General features: G+C 47.6%; 1 protein-coding gene across 1 annotated transcript in view; it reads left to right on the top strand.

Annotated features, from left to right (window-relative positions):
- The first annotated feature begins 205 nt into the window (after positions 1-205).
- The window catches only part of TBC1D7 (TBC1 domain family member 7), a 46,755-nt gene continuing 22,826 nt past the window's right edge, over positions 206-24,134 (top strand). Inside the window, exons 1-4 of the mRNA XM_077269908.1 lie at positions 206-431; positions 1,590-1,709; positions 3,042-3,122; positions 16,895-17,082. Coding sequence (XP_077126023.1) covers positions 1,598-1,709; positions 3,042-3,122; positions 16,895-17,082 — 381 coding nt within the window. The 5' untranslated portion in view covers positions 206-431; positions 1,590-1,597. The remainder of the gene's footprint in view (positions 432-1,589; positions 1,710-3,041; positions 3,123-16,894; positions 17,083-24,134) is intronic.

Genomic DNA, 24,134 nt, shown 5'->3' with positions numbered 1-24,134 from the left:
TCAGTCTGCTCTTATCACAGTGTCCTCCTGGTCTCTTCTCCACTGGGCTGAGGACATTTCTAGGTTCCAACCAATAGGCAGACGGTTACAGCTCCAGCAGGGAAGCCTGCAAGTGTCTGCGCCGATACTGAGGAAGGGGCGTGGATTCTGGTTAGTCACGCTCTAAGCCCGCCCAGCTATCGGAAACATGGCCCGGGTGACCATTGCCAATATCAGCTGCTGTCCATTCCCCCAATCCCTCCCTGCTCCTCCGCAGCGTCATTCCACCCCGTCTCCCCGATTTGCACAGAGGAGGTTTGTTCCTCCTCAGCCACCGTCTGCCAGCCGGGAAGTAAACATCAGCGTGAAACGCAGGAGGCGGCGGCGAATGTCTAGGGGCTGAGGAGAGGACGGAGCCGTGTGCCTGTCCGCCATCTGCGGCCACAGTGCTAGTGAGTGACCCATGTCTGTATACTATCAGACTAAGCAGTGTACAGCACAGCCCCCCTGTTAATGTGCCCCCCAGCCAGAGTCAGGCTTCCCCATAGCAGTGTACAGCACAGCCCCCCCCTGTTAATGTGCCCCCCAGCCACAGTCAGGCTTCTCCATAGCAGTGTACAGCACAGCCCCCCCCCCTGGTAATGTGCCCCCCAGCCACAGTCAGGCTTCTCCATAGCAGTGTACAGCACAGCCCCCCCCCCTGGTAATGTGCCCCCCAGCCACAGTCAGGCTTCTCCATAGCAGTGTACAGCACAGCCCCCCCTGGTAATGTGCCCCCCAGCCACAGTCAGGCTTCTCCATAGCAGTGTACAACACAGGCCCCCCCTGATAATGTGCCCCCCAGCCACAGTCAGGCTTCTCCATAGCCGTGTACAGCACAGGCCCCCCTGGTAATGTGCCTCCCAGCCACAGGCTTCTCCATAGCAGTGTACCAAGGGTGCCATCCCCGTACCGTCCCCCCGTACCAAGGGTGCCATCCCCGCGCCGTCCCCCGTACCAAGGGTGCCATCCCCGTGCCGTCCCCCCGTACCAAGGGTGCCATTCCCGCGCCGTCCCCCGTACCAAGGGTGCCATCCCCGCGCCGTCCCCCGTACCAAGGGTGCCATCCCCGCGCCATCCCCCGTACCAAGGGTGCCGTCCCCGCGCCGTCCCCCGTACCAAGGGTGCCGTCCCCTGCACCAAGGGTGCCATCCCCGCACCAAGGGTGCCATCCCCGCACCGTCCCCCGTACCAAGGGTGACATCTCGGTACCGTCCCCCGTACCAAGGGTGTTATCCCCGTACCGTCATCTGTAACATGGATACCATCTCCGTACCGTCCCCTGTAACATGGATGCCAGCCCTTTTGCAATATTTCCTGTAGTGTAATAGAATATGTAATCTAATGTAGGGGCAGCATCGATCATTAAGAGGCATAAACTCTCCATACAGAATGGACAGGTAGCACGGTGTAAGGGCAGCCCTCTGACCGTACCCATCTCTGAGTACTCCCCATAGTTACAGGTCTTGAAGCTGCTACAGTGAAGCCTTCATCTCAGTGCTGGCACCAGAGTCGCCTCTGTGGGCTGTATCATTTTCCCTGGTAATCCCATGTATTATTTCCTTCTCTAGCATGAAACATGGCTGAAGACACTCAGAGAAATTTCCGCTCTGTGTATTATGAAAAAGTTGGATTTCGTGGTGTGGAGGAGAAGAAATCCTTGGAGATCTTGTTGAAGGATGACCGGTGGGGTAAGGATCTGGCGTTACAGAATAAGGATGGATTAAAAAATCCATCCATAAAGAAACCAAAATGGGTTCTGGGGTATCAGATAATCCTTACTATCCTTATGTGGAAGTAGGCAAAAAGGCTTCTGTCACCTGTTACATGCGTAGTGTATATGGATGAGCAAATAGCTTCGGATAACTCCTTATCTCATCATCTCCCGCCTCGATTACTGTAACACCCTCCTCTGTGGCCTCCCCGCTAACTCCCTTGCACTACTACAGTCTATCCTCAACTCTGCTGCCCGGCTAATCCACCTCTCTCCTCACCACTCCCCTCCTTCACCCCTCTGCAAATCCCTCCACTGGCTCCCAATTCCTTAACGAATCCAGTTCAAACTACTAACACTGATCTACAAAGCCATCCACAACCTGTCCCCTCCCTATATCTCTGAACTAATCTCCCAATACCTTCCCTCACGTAATCTCCGATCCTCCTACTCTCCTCCCAGACTTATTCGTTCCTCACACAACCACCTCCAAGATTTCTCCCGAATATCCCCCATCCTCTGGAATTCCATGCCTCAATACGTCCAATTATCCACCACCCTCGGATCCTTCAGACGGAACCTGAAAACCCGTCTCTTCAGGAAAGCCTACAGCCTGCAATAACCATTCTGCCACCTCACCAACCACCGGAGCTGCCACCTCACCACCACCCGAGCCACTGTCATGTCGCCACCCCCAGAGCTGCCACCTCACCAACCACCTGAGCTGCCACCTCACCACCATCAGAGCTGCCGCCTCACCACCCCCAGTGCTGCAGCACACTGACCTCCTGTCTCTTCCCCATTATCCTGTAGAATGTAAGTCCGCAAGGACAGGGTCCTCTCTCCTCTGTACCAGTCTGTCACTAAATTTATTTACTGTTAACGATATCTATAACCCTGTATGTAACCCCTTTTGACATGTACAGCACCATGGAATTAATGGCGCTATATAAATAAATTATAATAATAATAAATAATAATGGCTTTAGGGCTACAAGGATACCTGGAGCGCTCCCGATAATCAGCTGCATGTGTCGCAGCTGTGTGACAGTCACAACACACAGGCTCTCCATGCATGTCTTGTGACAGTGAAACAGCCGCGGCACCGGACAGCTGATCAGCCGGCGCGCTCCAGGTATCCGGGTTCCCGATGCAGCTATTCGGTAAGCGCTATAGCTATTAAGGAGTTATCCGAAGCTATTCATCCCTAGTGGTGTAGTAAATACCCAGAAGTGTGAGATAAAAAACATCTGAGCAGTGGAGTGACACTTGTTTTTTTTTTTTTTTTAATCTCTTCCTGTCTCCACAGATATTGAGAAACTTTGCACCTTCTGTCAGAGGTTCCCCCTCCCATCCATGTACCGAATACTTGTATGGAAAGTGCTTCTTGGTAATCAGTCTCCAAATGAATAAGAACGTTTTGTTATCCACATTGATGTTGTGATCCGTGTGATGCTGAGTATTTCTGGGGTTAAAAGATTATTCCCATCTCAGCCTGTGACGGGATCTTTGTGGCTGAGACAGGAGTAACTCCGTCCACTGGAGATGAAGCTGCAGAATGGCATGAGGGCCGCTGAGCCATGCTGGTTCTGTGGCTCCTATAGAAATGAATGAGCGTTGGCACTGCACACTACGCTTTTATTCAGTCGCCATGACAGCACTAACGAGAGAGGGGATCCGCCCTTCAGGGACAGGAAACCTACAGAGATAAAAGGGCGGCACCTCTCTCCCTCATCAGTTGATTTCCTGTCCCTGACAGGGGACCCTACAGACTTGCCTTAAGAAGAAAGGTGAAGACTGAAGATAATACCCAGGCTCGGCAGGCCGGTTCCGGAAGCGGGGGCCCCTTCCTCTATCGTGTCCGGTGTGCTGGAGGTGCCACACCACAGAGGGCTGTGGGGGTAGGCAGCAGCAGACGAAGGCAGCCTTCAGGGGGAGTGCTGGCTTTAGAGTGTCCCATCGCCGCTGGTACAGGTATGTATGGTGGGAGGCCTGTCCCCGAAGTCCTGCGACGGAACTGGCGGCGGTGGGGGCACGGGGCGCAGCGTGATCAGCGTACCAATTAGAGTGTCCGCCATGTGTACGCTGTGTAAAGCGGTAGTGGACGGGCCAGCGAGCGCTGATAATGGTCGGCGCATGCGCAGTAGGACCGCGGCGGTGATGATGCGGCGTCAGGTGACCGGCGAGCGCTGATGACGCGCGGCGCATGCGTGGTAGGGCCGCGGTGGTGATGATGGCGGCATCAGGTGACTGGCGGGGACTGATGACGCGCGGCACATGCGCGGTTGAGCCAGGGCAAGGAAGATGGCGGCGCCCTGCAGCACACAGCGGAGAGGTGCGGGGCGGTTCAGGAGACAGGTGAGGCCGTTAAACATATATGGCTCAGCTGTGTATATTCCGATATGCGGGCGGACTTCTGGGGGAGGGGCCTCTCATATGCATAGTACCAGGCAGTTCACCTGGATTAATCTGCTGACCCCATCTGTGGGAGGTACCTAGAGGGGCCGGCTATTTAAGGATTTTGTACGGGCTACCACATGCTTCCTATCCGTTGTTACAATGGAGTCACAGGAACCGTTGCAATCTGAGCAACAGTGTCAATCCCTGGAGAAGCCCCAAACAGCACCCAGCAGCGGTCTAGTGGCAGTAGTCGTCCTGGAGGTGATAGAGCCGGAAAAACCTCAAGCCTTAAAGATGTTACAATGGCTGAGAGGGTCCCCCCGCAATCTACGGTACCACTCAGTCATTATAGGGGTAAGTGATCGCTGAGAAAGTTCACTTAGTGATGTATATCTCCCTGCAGATTCTGTGAAATTGGCAGCCAGATCAGCGGCCCTTTCTAATTCAGCCCGTAGAGCCATCTGGCTGAAATGTTGGCAGGGGGACATGCAGGCCAGATCAAAGTTATGCAGCATTCCGTGTGAGGGGGCGCACCTATTCGGCGTATTGGTGGAGGTTCCTGAAGCACAAAGGGGTAAAGGATTTTATTCCTCACTCTTTCTGATCAAAAAGCCAGACAATTCCTTTCACACCATCATCAACCTCAAGGGCCTGAACAGATTCTTATGGGTACAATCATTTAAAATGGAGTCCGTCAAAACAGCAATAAAGCTATTGTTTGACAAGTGTTTTATGGTCGTCCTAGATCTTAAAAACGCCTATTACCATGTCCCTATACACGCAGATCACCAGCGGTATTTAAGAGTAGCAGTCTTACTAGACGGGATGGTTAAACACTTCCAATACAGAACACTCCCCTTTGGTGTTGCAGTTGCTCCTCGGGTGTTCACAAAGATAATGGTGGAGGTCATGGCACATCTTCATGAACAGGATATTCTAGTGGTCCCATATCTAGATGATCTATTAATAATAGGGAACTCAGAGTCACACTGCTCAGCCCAACTAGCGAAAGTAATTACAGCCTTACAAAGTTTGGGTTGGATTATTAATTTTAACCCCTTCACCCCCAAGGGTGGTTTGCACGTTAATGACCGGGCCAATTTTTACAATTCTGACCACTGTCCCTTTATGAGGCTATAACTCTGGAACGCTTTGACGGATCTTGGCGATTCTGACATTGTTTTCTCGTGACATATTGTACTTCATGTTAACTGTAAAATTTATTCGATATAACTTGCGTTTATTTGTGAAAAAAATGGAAATTTGGCGAAAATTTTGAAAATTTTGCAATTTTCCAACTTTGAATTTTTGTGCCCTTAAATCACAGACATATGTCACGCAAAATACTTAATAAGTAACATTTCCCACATGTCTACTTTACATCAGTACAATTTTGGAACCAAAATTTTTTTTTGTGACGGAGTTATAAGGGTTAAAAGTTGACCAGCAATTTCTCATTTTTACAACACCATTTTTTTTTAGGGACCACATCTCATTTGAAGTCATTTTGAGGGGTCTATATGATAGAAAATACTCAAGTGTGACACCATTCTAAAAACTGCACCCCTCAAGGTGCTCAAAACCACATTCAAGAAGTTTATTAACCCTTCAGGTGTTTCACAGGAATTTTTGGAATGTTTAAATAAAAATGAACATTTAACTTTTTTTCACACAAAATTTATTTCAGCTCCAATTTGTTTTATTTTACCAAGGGTAACAGGAGAAAATGGACCCCCAAAGTTGTTGTACAATTTGTCCTGAGTACGATGATACCCCATATGTGGGTGTAAACCATTGTTTAGGCGCATGGCAGAGCTTGGAAGGGAAGGAGCGCCATTTGACTTTTCAATGCAAAATTGACTGGAATTGAGATGGGACGCCATGTTGCGTTTGGAGAGCCCCTGATGTGCCTAAACATTGAAACTCCCTACAAGTGACACCATTTTGGAAAGTAGACCCCCTAAGGAACTTATCTAGATGTGTGGTGAGCACTTTGACCCACCAAGTGCTTCACAGAAGTTTATAATGCAGAGCCGTAAAAATAAAAAATCATATTTTTTCACAAAAATGATCTTTTCGCCCCCAATTTTTTATTTTCCCAAGGGTAAGAGAAGAAATTGGACCCCAAAAAATGTTGTGCAATTTGTCCTGAGTACGCTGATACCCCATATGTGGGTGTAAACCATTGTTTGGGCGCATGGCAGAGCTTGGAAGGGAAGGAGCGCCATTTGACTTTTCAATGCAAAATTGACTGGAATTGAGATGGGACGCCATGTTGCGTTTGGAGAGCCCCTGATGTGCCTAAACATTGAAACTCCCTACAAGTGACACCATTTTGGAAAGTAGACCCCCTAAGGAACTTATCTAGATGTGTGGTGAGCACTTTGACCCACCAAGTGCTTCACAGAAGTTTATAATGCAGAGCCGTAAAAATAAAAAATCATATTTTTTCACAAAAATGATCTTTTCGCCCCCAATTTTTTATTTTCCCAAGGGTAAGAGAAGAAATTGGACCCCAAAAAATGTTGTGCAATTTGTCCTGAGTACGCTGATACCCCATATGTGGGTGTAAACCATTGTTTGGGCGCATGGCAGAGCTTGGAAGGGAAGGAGCGCCATTTGACTTTTCAATGCAAAATTGACTGGAATTGAGATGGGACGCCATGTTGCGTTTGGAGAGCCCCTGATGTGCCTAAACATTGAAACTCCCTACAAGTGACACCATTTTGGAAAGTAGACCCCCTAAGGAACTTATCTAGATGTGTGGTGAGCACTTTGACCCACCAAGTGCTTCACAGAAGTTTATAATGCAGAGCCGTAAAAATAAAAAATCATATTTTTTCACAAAAATGATCTTTTCGCCCCCAATTTTTTATTTTCCCAAGGGTAAGAGAAGAAATTGGACCCCAAAAAATGTTGTGCAATTTGTCCTGAGTACGCTGATACCCCATATGTGGGTGTAAACCATTGTTTGGGCGCATGGCAGAGCTTGGAAGGGAAGGAGCGCCATTTGACTTTTCAATGCAAAATTGACTGGAATTGAGATGGGACGCCATGTTGCGTTTGGAGAGCCCCTGATGTGCCTAAACATTGAAACTCCCTACAAGTGACACCATTTTGGAAAGTAGACCCCCTAAGGAACTTATCTAGATGTGTTTTGAGAGCTTTGAACCCCCAAGTGTTTCACTACAGATTATAACGCAGAGCCGTGAAAATAAAAATTCTTTTTTTTTTTTCACAAAAATGATTTTTTAGCCCCCAGTTTTGTATTTTCACAAGGGTAACAGGATAAATTAGACCCCAAAAGTTGTTGTCCAATTTGTCCTGAGTACGCTGATACCCCATATGTCGGGGGGAACCACTGTTTGGGCGCATGACAGAGCTCGGAAGGGAAGGAGCGCCATTTGGAATGCAGCCTTAAATGGATTGGTCTGCAGGCGTCACGTTGCATTTGCAGAGCCCCTGATGTACCCAAACAGTACAAACCCCCCACAAGTGACCCCATATTGGAAACTAGACCTCCCAAGGAACTTATCTAGATGTGTTGTGAGAACTTTGAACCCCCAAGTGTTTCACTACAGTTTATAATGCAGAGCCGTGAAAATAAAACATCTTTTTTTTCCCACAAAAATGATTTTTAGCCCCCCAAATTTTTATTTTCCTAAGGATAACAAGAGAACTTGGACCCCAGAAGTTGTTGTTCAATTTGTCCCGAGTACGCTGATAACACATATGTTGGGGTAAACCCCTTTTTGGGCGCACGGGAGAGCTCGGAAGGGAAGGAGCACTGTTTTACTTTTTCAACGCAGAATTGGCTGGAATTGAGATTGGACGCCATGTCGCGCTTGGAGAGCCCCTGATGTGCCTGGACAGTGGAAACCCCCCAATTCTACCTGAAACCCTAACCCAAACACACCCCTAACCCTAATCCCAACGGTAACCCTAACCACACCCCTAGCCCTGACACACCCATAATTCTAATCCCAACCCTAATCCAAACGTAAATGTAATCCAAACCCTAACTTTAGCCCCAACCCTAACTTTAGCCCCAACCCTAACTTTACCTCCAACCCTAGCCCTAACCCTAACCCTAACCCTAAACGTGACTGAAATACGTGGCACTGAAATACGTGGCACTGAAATACGTGGCACTGAAATACGTGATACGTGGCACTTAAATACGTGGCACTGAAATACGTGGCACTGAAATACGTGATACGTGGCACTGAAATACGTGGCACTGAAATACGTGGCACTGAAATACGTGGCACTGAAATACGTGGCACTGAAATACGTGGCACTGAAATACGTGATACGTGGCACTTAAATACGTGGCACTGAAACACGTGGCACTGAAATACGTGGCACTGAAATACGTGGCACTGAAATACGTGGCACTGAAATACGTGGCACTGAAATACGTGGCACTGAAATATGTGATACGTGGCACTTAAATACGTGGCACTGAAACACATGGCACTGAAATACGTGATACGTGGCACTGAAATACGTGGCACTGAAATACGTGGCACTGAAATACGTGGCACTGAAATATGTGATACGTGGCACTTAAATACGTGGCACTGAAACACATGGCACTGAAATACGTGATACGTGGCACTGAAATACGTGGCACTGAAATACGTGGCACTGAAATACGTACAACTGAAATACGTGGTACTAAAATATGTGGCACTGAAATACGTGATACGTGGCACTGAAATACGTGGCACTGAAACACGTGGCACTGAAATACGTGATACGTGGCACTGAAATACGTGGCACTGAAATACGTGGCACTGAAATACGTGGCACTGAAATACGTGGCACTGAAATACGTGGCACTGAAATACGTGGCACTGAAATACGTGGCACTATGACTGTCAGAAAATGTTCATTAAACGGTTAGGGGTGAGGTTAGGGGTAGGGTTAGGGTTTGGATCCCTTTATCACCTTGATGGTGGTGGGTGGCTTTTCAGTGTGTTTTCTGTTTTTTTCGATAAAAATGCATGCGTTTTTAACGCAAACGCATGTGCTTAAAAACGCAAGAAAATACTGCAGGTTGTATTTCTGAAAATGAACGCATGCAGAAAAAAACCGCATGCGTTTGAAAACGCGACCAAACGCGTACAAAAAAACCGCATGCGTTTTCAATGTTAAATATAGGGAAAAAACGCATGCGTTTTTTTGTGCAAAAAACGCTGCAGACAAAAACGCAAGTGTGAAACCAGCGACGCTTTTTATAGCAAAAAAGTTATTGCGTCTCCACATTTTGAGACCTATAATTTTTCCACATTTGCTCCACAGAGTCATGTGAGGTCTTGTTTTTTGCGGGACGAGTTGACGTTTTTATTGGTAACATTTTCGGACACGTGACCGTTTTTGATCGCTTTTTATTCCGATTTTTGTGAGGCAGAATGACCAAAAACCTGCTATTCATGAATTTCTTTTGGGAGAGGCGTTTATACCGTTCCGGGTTTGGTAAAATTGATAAAGCAGTTTTATTCGTCGGGTCAGTATGATTACAGCGATATCTCATTTATATCATTTTTTTATGTTTTGGCGCTTTTATACGATAAAAACTATTTTATAGAAAAAATAATTATTTTGGTATCGCTTTATTCTCAGGACTATAACTTTTTTATTTTTTTGCTGATGATGCTGTATGGCGGCTTGTTTTTGCGGGACAAGATGACGTTTTCAGCGGTACCATGGATATTTATATCAGTCTTTTTGATCGCGTGTTATTCCACTTTTTGTTCGGCGGTATGGTAATAAAGCGTTGTTTTTTGCCTCGTTTTTTGTTTTTTTTTCTTACGGTGTTTACTGAAGGGGTTAACTAGTGTGGCAGTTTTATAGGTTGGGTCATTACGGACGTGGCGATACTAAATATGTGTACTTTTATTGTTTTGTTTTTTTAATTTAGATAAAGAAATGTATTTATGGGAATAATATTTTTTTTTTTTTTTTCATTATTTTGGAATATTTTTTTTTATTTTTTTTTACACATTTGGAAATTTTTTTTTTTACTTTTTTACTTTGCCCCAGGGGGGGACAATACAGATCGGTGATCTGTCAGTTTGCATAGCACTCTGACAGATCACCGATCTGCGAGAAGTACAGGCTGCTTCACAGTGCCTGCTCTGAGCAGGCGTCTGTGAAGCCACCTCCCTCCCTGCAGGACCCGGATCCGCGGCCATCTTGGATCCGGGTCTGGAGCAGGCAGGGAGGGAGGTAAGACCCTCGCAGCAACGCGATCACATCGCGTTGCTGCGGGGGGCTCAGGGAAGCCCGCAGGGAGCCCCCTCCCTGCGCGATGCTTCCCTGCATCGCCGGCACATCGCGATCATGTTTGATCGCGGTGTGCTGGGGGTTAATGTGCCGGGGGCGGTCCGTGACCGCTCCTGGCACATAGTGCCGGATGTCAGCTGCGATATGCAGCCGGCCCCCGGCCGCGATCGGCCGCGCTCCCCCCGTGAGCGCGGCCGATCGGCTATGACGTACTATCCCGTCGGCGGTCATACGGGCCCACCCCACCTCGACGGGATAGTACGTCAAATGTCGGGAAGGGGTTAAAAAATCTCGCTTACAACCTCTAGAGGTTTAGGAATTCCTGGGTCTCATATTAGACTCAAGATTGCAGGAATGCCGTCTCCCGGATACAAAGGTAGAAAAAATTAAACGGCAAATACTTAAGGTTGTTAATAATCCATTGATAACAACATTAAGTGGGGCGATGTCACTGTTGGGCTCACTCACATCGTGTATCCCGGCAGTTCTTTGGGCCCAATTCCACACCAGAGTCCTACAGTGGGAGTTATTGTGTAATACTCATCTGTTGGACGGCCACCTGGATAGTACCTTTTCCTTGTCTGAGGTCTCTGTTCAGTCCTTACGTTGGTGGTTGAACACGCCAAACCTGCGTACAGGTGTTCCCTGGATAAACCATATATCTCGAGTGGTGACCACAGATGCTAGCCCCAGGGGATGGGGAGCACATATGGGTGATTTGTGGGTCCGGGGTGTTTGGTCACATTCCGAACAAGAGTTGTCCTCTAACCTTAAAGAGTTGTTGGCAGTAGAACGAGCTCTGAGTCATTTCCTTATGTCCTTACAGGGCCAACACGTCAGGCTATTTTCAGACAATCAGGTAACTGTAGCTTATATTAACCATCAGGGGGGAACCCGATCCAGATCTTTAATGGAAGTGGCGGGTCGTATCTTTCAGATAGCCGAAACTCATCTACTGTCACTCACATCGCTTCATATAAAGGGAAAACACAACATCATGGCCGATTACCTAAGTCGCAGGAAACTCGGACAAGGAGATTGGGTCCTCCATCATCTTCGACCAGATCACACTTCTTTGGGGAAGCCCAGATATAGACCTCTTCGCCAGCAAGGAGAACAAAAAGTGTCACCGGTTTTGCTCCCTAAACCCCAGAGACAATTCGTACGCGGTGGACGCCCTCCTAATTCCATGGCACTTCAATATGGCTTATGCCTTTCCCCCATTGAATTTAATCCCGATTGTTCTGAGGAAGATTTGGGAGGACAGAACTCCAGTAATCCTGATAGCGCCGTTCTGGCCCAGGAGGCCGTGGTTTCCGTGGCTGAGGAAAATGTCCATTTCTCAGCCTTGGATTCTCCCAGAACTCCCAGACCTTCTCTCCCAGGGTCCAATTCTCCATCCACGAGTGTCCAATTTACATCTGACGGCGTGGGATTTGAAGGGTCATTACTAAAGAAAAAGGGTTTTTCACAAGGTCTTATTAATACTTTATTAAAAAGTATTAATTTATTAAAATAAGTATTATTTTATTTGTTGTTTTTTCCACAACAAATATCTATGTTAGGGTCTGGAGAAAGTTCTTGGCGGTGTCAGGATCCGAGATGGGTCAAAAAGTCAATATCACTAAGATTCTGGAGTTCCTGCAGAGAGGTCTAGAGATGGTGCTAGCTACAAGTACCGTGAGAGTCCATGTGTCAGCTTTAGGGGCTTTATTCAGTTGTAATTTAGCTAACAATTATTGGATTGCTAGATTTGTCAAAGCAGCGGCTAGATCAAGACCCATGGTTAAGAGAAATCTAGCCTTAAACTTGGTTCTTACAGCTTTGACGGAAGCCCCCTTTGAACCTTTAGAATCTGTCACTGTAAAAGTCCTGTCCTTGAAAACAGCTCTTTTGGTCGCTCTTACGTCAGCAAGGAGAGTTAGTGACTTACAAGCCCTCTCTAGGCAGCCTCCATACATTCAGTTTAGAGAAGATAGGGTAGTATTAAGAACTGATCCCCTTTATCTTCCGAAGGTAGCGTCAAAGTTCCACAGACTACAGGAAATAAATCTCCCAACTTTTTGTCCTAATCCTAAAAATCAAAAAGAAGTTAAACTCCATTCATTAGATGTCAAAAGATGTCTACTTAGGTATATAGCTTTAACAGACCCCTGGAAAAAAGATAATTCTTTATTCATATCCTTTCAGGGAGTCAGTAAGGGGTTTAGGGTGTCCAAAAACACCTTAGGTAGATGGATTAGGGATGCAATTTCTTTGGCTTATTCAGTAGGTGGCCTAGAAATCCCGGAAGGCATAAGAGCTCATTCTACTCTGACCATGGCGACTTCCTGGGCAGAGAGATCGGAGGTGTCGATTGAGGATATATGTAAGGCGGCCACATGGTCATCTCCATCTACTTTCTTTAGACATTATAGATTAGATCAGGGTGGCTCCAACGATCTCAAATTTGGTAGAAGGGTGCTGGAAGCATTAGTCCCTCCCTAATACTCTTTTCTCTGTAATTCTCTCGTTAGTGCTGTCATGGCGACTGACTAAATACTCAAGCTACTTACCAGGTAGCGGTGTTTTTCAGGAGCCCATGACAGCACTCCTATATTCCCTCCCTTTATGCTGACATGGCTTATCACCCCTTATTTATATACATTTTCTAAGTTTAGTCACAAGGTGATGTGTTCATTTTTTATGTGCTACTAACCAAAGGAGGTCCTCTCATGCTCTGTAATCCAACTGATGCGGGAGAGAGGTGCTGCCCTTTTATCTCTGTAGGTTTCCTGTCCCTGAAATGCGGATCCCCTCTCTTGTTAGTGCTGTCATGGGCTCCTGAAAAACACCGCTACCTGGTAAGTAGCTTGAGTATTTTCCATGACTCCCATTTGTCTGTATGGAACCAGCATGGCTTAGCGGTCCTCAGCAGACTCTGTAGTGTCACCATCAGTGCTTGGAGTTACCATGAAAGGCTGAGATGGAGATGACCCTCTTAATGCACTACTGTGAGTTACTGGCACATGCCTTGTTTTCTATTTTCTTTTATAGAGCCGTCTTAATAGCTAGTGTGGCTGGACATGGACCTCACAAGCTCTCCTCAATTAACTCTGCATACTCACTCTCCTCCATTGTCAGGTTGCTTATCTTGCCTAAAACATTAAAATCTACTTTGTTCCAGGGAGTCGGCAGGGTCCACTGCAGTGCAGCCTTTGCCCTCTGATGACGCTTTGAGTATCCCAGCATGCACTGGGGATTCTGAAACGAAGCGGTATCAAAAAATGAAGTAGTAAAATAAAACAAAAAAGCTGTTTAGTGTAGTTAGGGAAGGATAGGGAGTTTTTAATCCAAATATGTTAGAAAATAGTTTAGTTTATGGCATTAACCCCTTTCTGCCATCGGACAGATTAGTATGTCCAGTGGCAGAACCCCCAATTTGAGGTGGGCTCCGGCAGTGAGCCCACATCAAAGCCGCAACATGTCAGCTGTTTTGAACAGCTGACATGTGCCTGCAATAGGCGCGGGTGGAATCGCGTTGTGCCTGCACCTATTAACTAGTTAAATGCTGTTGTCAAACTCTGACAGCGGCAATTTCTGTAGCGCTTCCAGCCGGAAATGCACGCATCGCTGACCCCCGTCACGTGATCAGGGGGTCAGCGGTGCGTCGGTATGACAACCAGACGTCTAATGAAGACCTCTATGGTTGTTAATGCCAAATTGCTGTGAGCGCCACCCTGTGGTTGGCACTCATAGCAATGCTGTATTTCAGCTATATAGGAGTGATCTGAGCATCGCTCCTATGTAGCAGAGCCGATCAGGTTATGCCAGCTTCTAGCTAGCTAGCTTCTAATATATATATATATATATATATATATTATTTTTTTTTTTTTTTTCTCATATTTCTTAAATCACCCCCCCTCCCCCCTTTCGCCCCATTCAAAATAAAACAATAACAAAAATCAAACTTCCACATATTTGGTATCGCCACATTCAGAATCGCCCGATCTATCAATAAAAAAAAAAAGAAGGGATTAACCTGATCGCTAAACGGTGTAGCGAGAAAAAGTCAAAGCGCCTGAATTACATTATAGAATTACATAACGGGTGATGAAAAGAACGTATCTGCACCAAAATGGTATCATTAAAAATGTCAGCTCGGCACACAAAAATAAGCCCTCACCCAACCCGAGATCACAAAAAATGGAGACGCTACAGGTATCGGAAAATTGCGCAATATTTTTTTTTTATTTTTTTTTACCAAAGTTTGGATTTTTTTTTTTACCACTTGGATAAAAAAGAACCTAGACATGTTTGGTGTCTATGAACTCGTAATGACCTGGAGAATCGTAATGACCTGGAGAATCATAATGACTTTTTTTTTGCAATTTCACCGCACTTGGAATTATTTTCCTGTTTTCTAGTACACGACATGTCTTTCAAAAGTACAACTCGTCCTTCAAAAAATAAGCCCTCACATCGCCATATTGACGGGAAAATAAAAAAGCTATGGCTCTGGGAATGAGGGGGGCGAAAAACAAAAACTGAAAAAAGCCTTGGTCATTTAAAGGGTTAAATAGAGATTTAGGGTGAAAATTACTTTGTATGTTGGACGACCCCTTTAAGGTTATGCTTGTTTCACATTTTGCAAATGCTTTCGGAAGTGCCTCCTCATAAAAATGTATAAAATGCCTGATCTGATGGTGCATGTTTGGGTATTTTACCTTGTGACGTATCGCAGTGCCCGATCCTCTGCCGTCACTACAGTGTGGAGGCTGCATTGCTTCTCCTCCAGCTCTGGAGAGAATGTACCAGGTCATTACAGTCCTAGAAGCCCAACCCCTACTGATTATCAGCAGCATGACACTATTGGTGATATCTTTTTATTCCAGCTGCCTGACCCCCCCCCCCCCCTACTGATACCATTTTCTGATGTAGATTTCTGTAAGAAGATAACACACAATGCATTAAAGAAGTTATTCGCTACTTGCACAACGTCTCATACCCCACTTTTGTCTTATACTCACCTCCTGTGCCGGTGCCATTCCCACTGTGTCAGCACTTGCTCTCCCCGGGGCTGCCGTGCTGTTGCTGTGACCCTCGGCGCCCAATCAGCACTGGCGTCTCTGTCCCCGCCTCCTGTCGAATAGAACATGAAGAGGAAGTCAGAGATCAGCTGCAGCCCGAACTTCCTCTTCATGTTTGATTTGTCCAAGGGCAGAGACAGTGACGCCAGGGTGACATGTCACCGCACTGCATGAGAGCCTCGGGACTGCGAGTACTGCCACTGCGGGAACGCCGCCGGCACGGGAGGATATAGGTTTGTTGTGTCTTTTATCAGGGCGAAACATTTAGATCAAGAAGGGGTTGTCCAAGTAGTGGACAACCCCTTGAACTATATTATGTCACATAAAAATATCAGATAACCAGAACAGGACACTTAAAGGGGTTGTCCTAGCAAAATAAAACTTTTACCAGAGGACAGGATGTGTAAAAATGACAAACTACGATAGTCTCCTAACGGCGCCCATGTTAGTACTCACCGCTCTTTGGTGTATGCAGAGACAGGAAGGCGTAATGTCACTGTTCCACCAGCCGTCAGGTGCAGTGTATCATCATAAAACATCTGATGGCGCACTACTCAAATTGCCTAACCGCTGCAGCCAATCACGGGCCACAGTGGTCCTGTTGCTGATGGAACGGTAACATCTGCCCTGTCTGTGTAAGCATAGACCACAGAGCGGCCTGTGCTGGATTCAGGTGTCCATAGGTATCGCTTAGTTTAGTTTTTACTGTTCCAGGCCGCCTGTAAACTACTCGTTTTGCCCTGACGACTCCTTTTAATAAAGCCATTGATTCCTAGTTAGATGTTGGGTGACACTTTCCTATATCAGGACACCTTTACACTTCTAGATAGAAACTGCCACAGCTTTAGCATAGCTCATCTTCTAACCCTTTCCTGACATCCACAGTACGTGTATGGAGCAATCTCTGGAGCGGAGCAGGCTCCATAGAAAAGAAGTCTGGCTGTTACACAGCACCCTGCCACTTGGGGCTTGTTTAGGTGTCTGCTGTTTAACCCCTTAGATGCTGCTGTCAATTACTGACAGCAATATTTAAATAGTACTTTTCAGATGGGGGTCCATTTCCTCGTCCATCACCCCCTACCCTATCGAAGTTGCCAGTGGTCACCTGAAGGCTCCCATTTTTGCTCTGTTTGTACGGTTATGAAACACATAGGCGGTTGGTAAATTTACCATATATTACAATACGAAAAGTTCAAGTCTCCAGGGGGTTAACAGTGGCTGAAAAAAAAAAAAAAAAGGAAAAAAGACAGACATTTGTACTTGTCTGTAAGAGTCATATATTTAAAATTGTGTAACCCATAGGGTAAATGGGTGGGAAAATGGTTTTTTTTCTTTCACCTCTTTTACGTTGTACGATCATTTTTAAATTCAGTTCTGTTTTATTTTTGTTTTTGTATATAAGGAATCCTTCCTCCCCACCAGGAGACTCACTCTGCAGTGCGGGTGTACAGGAAGGAACAGTTTGACGATGTTCACCACGCTCTCGAGGTTATTCGCTTCATCGATGAATCCACACCCAAGGCTGAAGTGTTCCTCTACATGTACCAGCTGGAGAGTGGACGGCTGTCTAGGAGTCAGAAGTACACTCTGGTGAGTTTTAAAGTTTTGCTGAAAAAGGAATACTTGTTCTTGCTCCTAAACCAGAACAGCTGGAAAATGGTCTTTTTTTTTTCTTTTTTGCACTCAAGACAGGAATAATAGTGGTAGCCCTACTGGCTCTTGTGCTCATGGGTTATTGTTTTTCTTCCCTGACTTGTCACCTATTGCTCCTTTTTTTTATAAATTACCTTGCAGATCCATGTTAAAGGGAACCTGTCAGCAGGATTGTGTTCAGCAACCTACAGACAGTGTCTGTAAAAAAAAATTTACACTACTACAAAATGGCGCCAGAGGTGGCGCATGCACAGTAGTATTTAACTCCTGCCGAAAGGTGCTACTGCGCAATCGCTGCCTTCGGCACCAATTTGTTGAAGTGTACATTTTTTTGGCTGCAGCAACGAGCCGGCGACAGTGCTACCAGAACACGATGCCGCCACCATATTGATGGTGGTTGTTGTGTTTTTTTTTTCTTTAAAACACAGGAAGATAATAGGCACTAACCGATAAGAGAGAGAGTGCGCAGGCACCACCATATTGAGTGACATGTTTTTTTTCAAATACACACATTAGTATATTCATTATGCAAACTTGGGGGCAGGTCAGTGAGGGATCACTGTCTGCATTATCAATGTCTAATCCGAGCACCACATACACCACCCCAACAGACCCGCCCTAGGGCACAAGCTTATCATTAACTCTAAACTGAAAATAAATATTAAGAAACAACCACAAGACGGATTTCATCAACCCAGGTATCATTGTAATCAGTATAATGGCGCCGACCTGACACTGTTTGTAGTTTACTGTGCACAATCCTGCTGACAGGTTCCCTTTAACCCCTTTCTGCCAGCTGACGGAATAGTACGTCAGCTGGCAGAACCCCCGCTTTGAGGTGGGCTCCGGGGGTGAGCCCACCTCAAAGCCGCGACATGTCAGCTGTTTTGTACAGCTGACATGTGCGCGCAATGAGCGCAAGCGGAATCACGATCCACCCGCGCCCATTAACTAGTTAAATGCCGCTGTCAAACACTGACAGCTGCATTTAACTAGCGCTCCCGGCCGCGCGGCCGGAGGGGCTCGCACCGCTGACCCCCGTCACATGATCGGGGGTCATCGGTGCATTGCCATAACAACCTGAGGTCTCCTTGAGACCTCTATGGTTGTTGATGGGCGATTGCTTTGAGCGCCACCCTGTGGTCGGCGTTCAAAGCAACCCTGCATTTCTGCTACATAGAGGTGATCTGTGCTTCACCTCTATGTAGCAGAGGCGATCGTGTAGATCATGCTTCTAGCCTCCTATGGAGGCTATTGAAGCATGCCAAAATTAAAAAAAACAAGTGTTTAAAAGTATTAAAAAAAAAATATATATATATATATAAAAGTTCAAATCACCCCCCTTTCTTCCCAATCAAAATAAAACAATAAAAAGAAAATCAAACCTACACATATTTGATATTGCCGCGTTCAGAATCGCCCGATCTATCAAAAAAAAACAAAGGATTAACCTGATCGCTAAATGGCGTAGTGAGAAAAATCAAAACGCCAAAATTACATTTTTTGGGTCGCCGCAACATTGCATTAAAATGCAATAACAGGCGATCAAAAGAACGTATCTGCACCAATATGGTATCATTAAAAACGCCAGCTCGGGATGCAAAATATAAGCCCTCACCCGACCCCAGATCACGAAAATTGGAGACGCTACGGGTATCGGAAAATGGCGCAATTTTTTGGTGAACCTAGCAAAAAAGCCAAACAAAAAACAAGTGTGAGAATGCACTTTTTTGCAATTTCATCGCACTTGGAATTTTTTTTTCCAGTTTTCTGTTACACGGCATGGTAAAACCAATGGTATCGTTCAAAAGTACATCTCGTCCCGCAAAAAATAAGCCCTCAGATGGCCATATTGACGGAAAAATAAAAAAGTTATGGCTCTGGGAAGGAGGGGAGCGAAAAACAAAAACGAAAAAAGCCCTGGGGGTGAAGGGGTTAATGTGTGCTTTTCTTAATTATAGTGCAAACCCAAATTTTAAAAAAGTGTGGATGCTGTGTATAATTTATATAAAGCAACAATGCAGTGATTAGGAAATCTTATAGCCATATTTATTCACAACAGAACACAGATAAAAAGAAGAAAGGTGGACATTTTTCCATTTCGTTTATAAAAAAAAAACAAAACAAAAAAAAAAACAACATTTAGAAATTGACAGAAACATGTCTTAAAAAAAAAAAAAGTTAGGACAGGGCCATGTCTACCATTGCATAGCATCTGTTCTTTTTAGAACAGTCTGGAAGTGACTAGAACAGCTGCAGAAGTTTGGGAGAGTAATGTTGTCCCATCCTTGTCTGATGTAGGATTCTAGATCCTCAACAGTCCGAGGTCATATTTGTTTTTCTGTTTCATAATATGGCAATTATTTTCTATTGATGAAAGGTCTGGACTGCAGGAGGCCAGGTCATCACCCATACTCTTCTTCTGTGAAGCCCTGTTGTTGTGATGGATGCAGTATGTGGTTTAGCCTGGTCTTTCATAGTCTGAAATCTGCAAGGTCTTCCCTGGAATAGTTGTCTGGGTCAGAGCATGTTTTGTTCTACAATACTGTTTAAAATACTCTGCATTGGTGGTGGCTTTTGAGACGGTTAAGCTTCCCATCCCGTAGGCACTAATACAACCCCAGAACATGAGAATTACAGGCTTTTGAATTGTACGCTGATAACAAGCTGGACGGTCCCTTTCTTTACTCTGTCGCCTCATTGGGGGACACAGGACCATGGGTGTTATGCTGCTGTCCACTAGGAGGCGACACTATGCATAATCTGAAAAAGATTAACTGTGGCTCCTCCTGTGCTGTATAAACCCATGGACGGCATCAGCCTTCTCCTGTTTTTGCTTAGTGTCGCAAAGGAGGCACACCTAAAGATTTTTACTCCGTTTTCCGACGGGATTACAGATGAAGAAAAGAGGGTCTCCTGTGAGACTCCCGGCATGGCTCCTTCCTCGGCCCCCTATTATGGGGTGCCCAGTTGAAGTTGAGATGGCTATTCCCCATGCTGCTCCTTCCCCAGCCCCTCGGGTGCTGGTTCGAAGTCGAGACCCCCCTCCTTCCCCAATTCCTTTTGGTTTCTGGGTTGAGGTCGAGGCGAGGATAAAGGCCCCTGAAGGTGACAAGCACCCTCCCTATCCCCCTCTGGGGGTATTAGGTTGAGACACCTCAGGTAGGGCCTGTACAGGCAGCATCCTACAGCTCCCAGCAATGGGCCAGCACACTGCGCCTGCATCCAGGGACCCCAGCCCAGCTGCGGGCTCCTGTTGGGGCCGGGGGGAGTGCAGGCAGGCATGGCACATACAGACACAGGGCTCCCTGCGTCCCTGTTTCTGCGGCAGCACCGGCTCTATACTGCCTCAGGGGGACCCCTCACAGGGCTCCCCTCTCGCTTACAGCCCCACCGCTATCCTGCCTTTAAATCCAGAGGGGTCCGGTTCAGATCCGACCCCCTCCCGGATTTTCGCGCCGGCCTGGAGCCCTTCTGGGCCTCAGGCATCTACTTTAGGCCCCGGCTTCGGCCTAGCTGAAGCCACAGCCTCCTCTCCACCCCCCGGCCCGCCCCCCGGATGACAAATATGACACTCTACCGTGTCATACAGGGGGCGGATCGAGACAGAAAGGGCGCGTTTTTACACAGCCTTGCCGCCTTTTTACAGCTCTCCGCCCCCTTCTCCTGCTCTCTTCTCTGTCTCTGCAGCCATTTTCGGCTGCAGATTAACCCTGCATCTCCCGGTCTGCAGGACCAGGCAGCCAGTCTCCGGGGGGCACAGGACTGTGGATCTTCGGCGCTGGACCTAGGGGCACACTGGTGGGGTAAGATCACAGCTGGGTTCCTTTTACTCAGCTGTGAATCCATATTACCTATAAGGCTCCCCTGTAGGTTCTCTACCCCTGTAAGGTCCATCTGCTGGCAGCACCTCTGCACTTTGTGCACTATGCAGGGCTCAAGGTCCAAGAGAACCAGGCAGAACTGCTATTATGCATTCTGCACAGCCTGCGGGACCGCTCTCCCCAGTAGTAGCACGTACCCGCATTGTCAGAACTGTATACAAACTAATGTGTCACAGCCTCAAGAAGCCCCTGCCAATGCCTCGGTGTCTGCCACGCCGGAATGGGCCACTCAGATATCGCAATCTATGACGCAGTCTATAGATAACCTAACTTCCACATTGCTTCAGGCTCTGCAGGGTCATGCCCCGGCTATGACCGTTACCCAGCAAAGGGAGAGTTTGACTCAGGAACAAGATGACCCTGGCACATCCACGTCTAGGTCAGGACGCAAGCGGATCAAGTCCATCTGCGTCATCCCATAGCACACAGTCATCCCCCTCTAGGGAGAGACACCGTAGCTCCAGGTCATCTAGACCGTCCCATTCCAGGGACAGACAATGCAGATCTCCGCAATCCCCAACCAGAGAAGGCCTCCTCCCCAGCCCACCCAGCAGGGGACGCCTCAGTGATACACAGGATTCGGAAGGCATCTGCGACTCTGACTCGGACAGAGAAACGGAGGGGTCCCTGATCCCAATCCCTCCTAGCAATACAGCGCTAGTTGAGGACATATCGTCCATCCATCGGGTGCTGGACATTTCTGATCCGCCACCAGAGGCCCCAGAACATAAGATTTCCTTTGAAGGACCTCTGAAGCCACCTAAGGTTTTCTCTAACCACCCAGAGTTTAAGGCGATCCTTAAAAAACAGCTCTCACAGCCTGAGAAAAAATTAGCTAATCGCAAATATCTGGAGGCGAGGTACCCCTTCCCACAGAAGGACACCAAGGAATGGACAGATCCACCTGAAGTGGATCCCCCAGTCTCCAGGCTAGCAGCACAGACCCTTCTTTCACTGCCAGATAGCTCAACCCTCAGGGACGCAGCAGACCGGCAGGTAGAACGCATGGCTCGTTCAATTTTCGAGGCAGCAGGGGCATCCCTGGCTCCCGCGTTCGCCTCAGTTTGGGCTGCCAAGGCCATCCTGGCCTGGGCAAAGAATTTACAAGCCTTCCAAGCATCCGCTCCTGAACTGTCGGACCAAGCGGTTCAAATTGCTGTTGTAGCAGATTACATGCTCCATGCAGCTCTGGATTCAGCAAGGGGAGTCGCGGGGATAGCATCAAACGCCATCACGATTCGGCGTATCCTCTGGCTGCGGGAATGGAAAGCGGATGCAGCCTCAAAGAAGTCCCTCACGCACCTCCCCTACCTCAGTGGGAGACTTTTCGGTGAACAGTTGGACACTATGATATCCAACGCCACAGGGGGTAAGAGTACTTCTCTTCCCCAACTGAAACCTAAACGCACTTACAAGAAGCGTAACCAAACTCGATTCCGATCCTTTCGGAATTCCTCCGGCTGGTCCGTCTCATGTCCAGTACAAAATCGTAACCGTTCCCCACGCAGGGACAACTCACGATCGACGCAAAGGTCGGACAAGACCTGGCAGTCAAAAGCAGGCCAGTCTAAGCCCAGAGGAGGAAAATCTCAGACTTTCTCCTCCTCATGACTCACGGACTCTGGAAGACACCACACCAGTAGGCGGACGACTTTTGCTCTTTCATCAAGTCTGGCTGCCTAGGCTGCCTATTACAGAAGACAGGTGGGTCATGGAACTAGTGTCTTCCGGATACAAAATAGACTTCACCTCCAACCCACCGGACCGGTTCTTCCTCTCTGTCCCCCCGAAACCGCCAGCCAAGGCTCGAGCCTACCACCAAGCGGTCTCCTCGCTTTGTCAATCAGGAGTCATAGTACCGGTACCCACGACCGACCGCTTCCGAGGGTTCTACTCCAATCTGTTCGTAGTTCCCAAGAAAGGAGGCAGCGTACGGCCCATACTAGACCTAAAACAGCTCAACAAATATGTACGGGTCCGTCACTTCCGCATGGAGTCCCTTCGGTCCATCATTGCGTCCATGGAGAAGGGAGAATATCTCACCTCCATAGACATACAAGACGCATACCTGCATATACCCATTGCACCTGCCCATCAGAGGTTTCTCAGGTTCGCAATAGGCCAGGACCACTACCAATTCGTGGCTCTCCCCTTTGGACTCGCCACGGCTCCCAGAGTGTTCACCAAGGTCATGGCAGCAACCATGGACGTCCTGCATTCCAGAGGCATAGTAGTCGTTCCATACCTGGACGATCTACTCATCAAGGCTCCCACCTTCAAGGACTGCGAGTTCAGTGTCTCAATCACAACCGATACTCTGTCGCATGGGCTGGTTAATCAACCTACAAAAGTCATCACCAACCCCGAGTCAGTCCCTGACCTTCCTGGGAATGTTATTCAACACCTCCAGGGGTCTAGTTCTCCTTCCCAAGGACAAGGCACTGGCCCTCCGACTAGCAGTTCGCACCCTCCTCCGCAAACCCCCTCGATCTCTCCGGTTTGCCATGAGAGTCCTCGGCAAGATGGCAGCAGCAATAGAAGCCGTCCCATTTGCCCAGTTTCACCTCAGACCTCTCCAACTAGCCATTCTCAGGTCCTGGGACAGGAATCCCTTCTCTCAGGGAGTTCCAGCTAACGTCGTCAACCAGGAGGTCCCTGCACTGGTGGCTCAAGCCAACCTCGCTAGCAAAGGGGAAATCCTTTCTCTCAGGTCAATGGAAGGTTCTGACCACCGACGCGAGTCTGACGGGTTGGGGTGCGGTGCACCTACACCACAGGGCACAGGGCAAGTGGTCCCCAGCGGAAGCGACCATGCCCATCAACATCCTGGAAATTCGTGCCATCCTTCTGGCATTGAGGGCCTTCCATCACTTACTGGCAGCCTCTCACATCAGGATACAGTCGGACAATGCCACGGCTGTGGCATATGTGAATCATCAAGGGGGGACCCGCAGTACCCAGGCGATGCGGGAAGTGTCACATATCCTCCGCTGGGCGGAGGACACAGGGTCGGTTCTTTCGGCGGTCCACATTCCGGGTGTGGACAACTGGGAAGCAGACTTCCTCAGCCGACAAGGAATAGACTCGGGAGAGTGGTCTCTCCAT

This window comes from Ranitomeya variabilis, chromosome 6 (assembly GCF_051348905.1).
Source record: "Ranitomeya variabilis isolate aRanVar5 chromosome 6, aRanVar5.hap1, whole genome shotgun sequence".
NCBI lineage: Eukaryota > Metazoa > Chordata > Amphibia > Anura > Dendrobatidae > Ranitomeya > Ranitomeya variabilis.
This window is presented reverse-complemented; position numbering and strand designations above follow the sequence as displayed.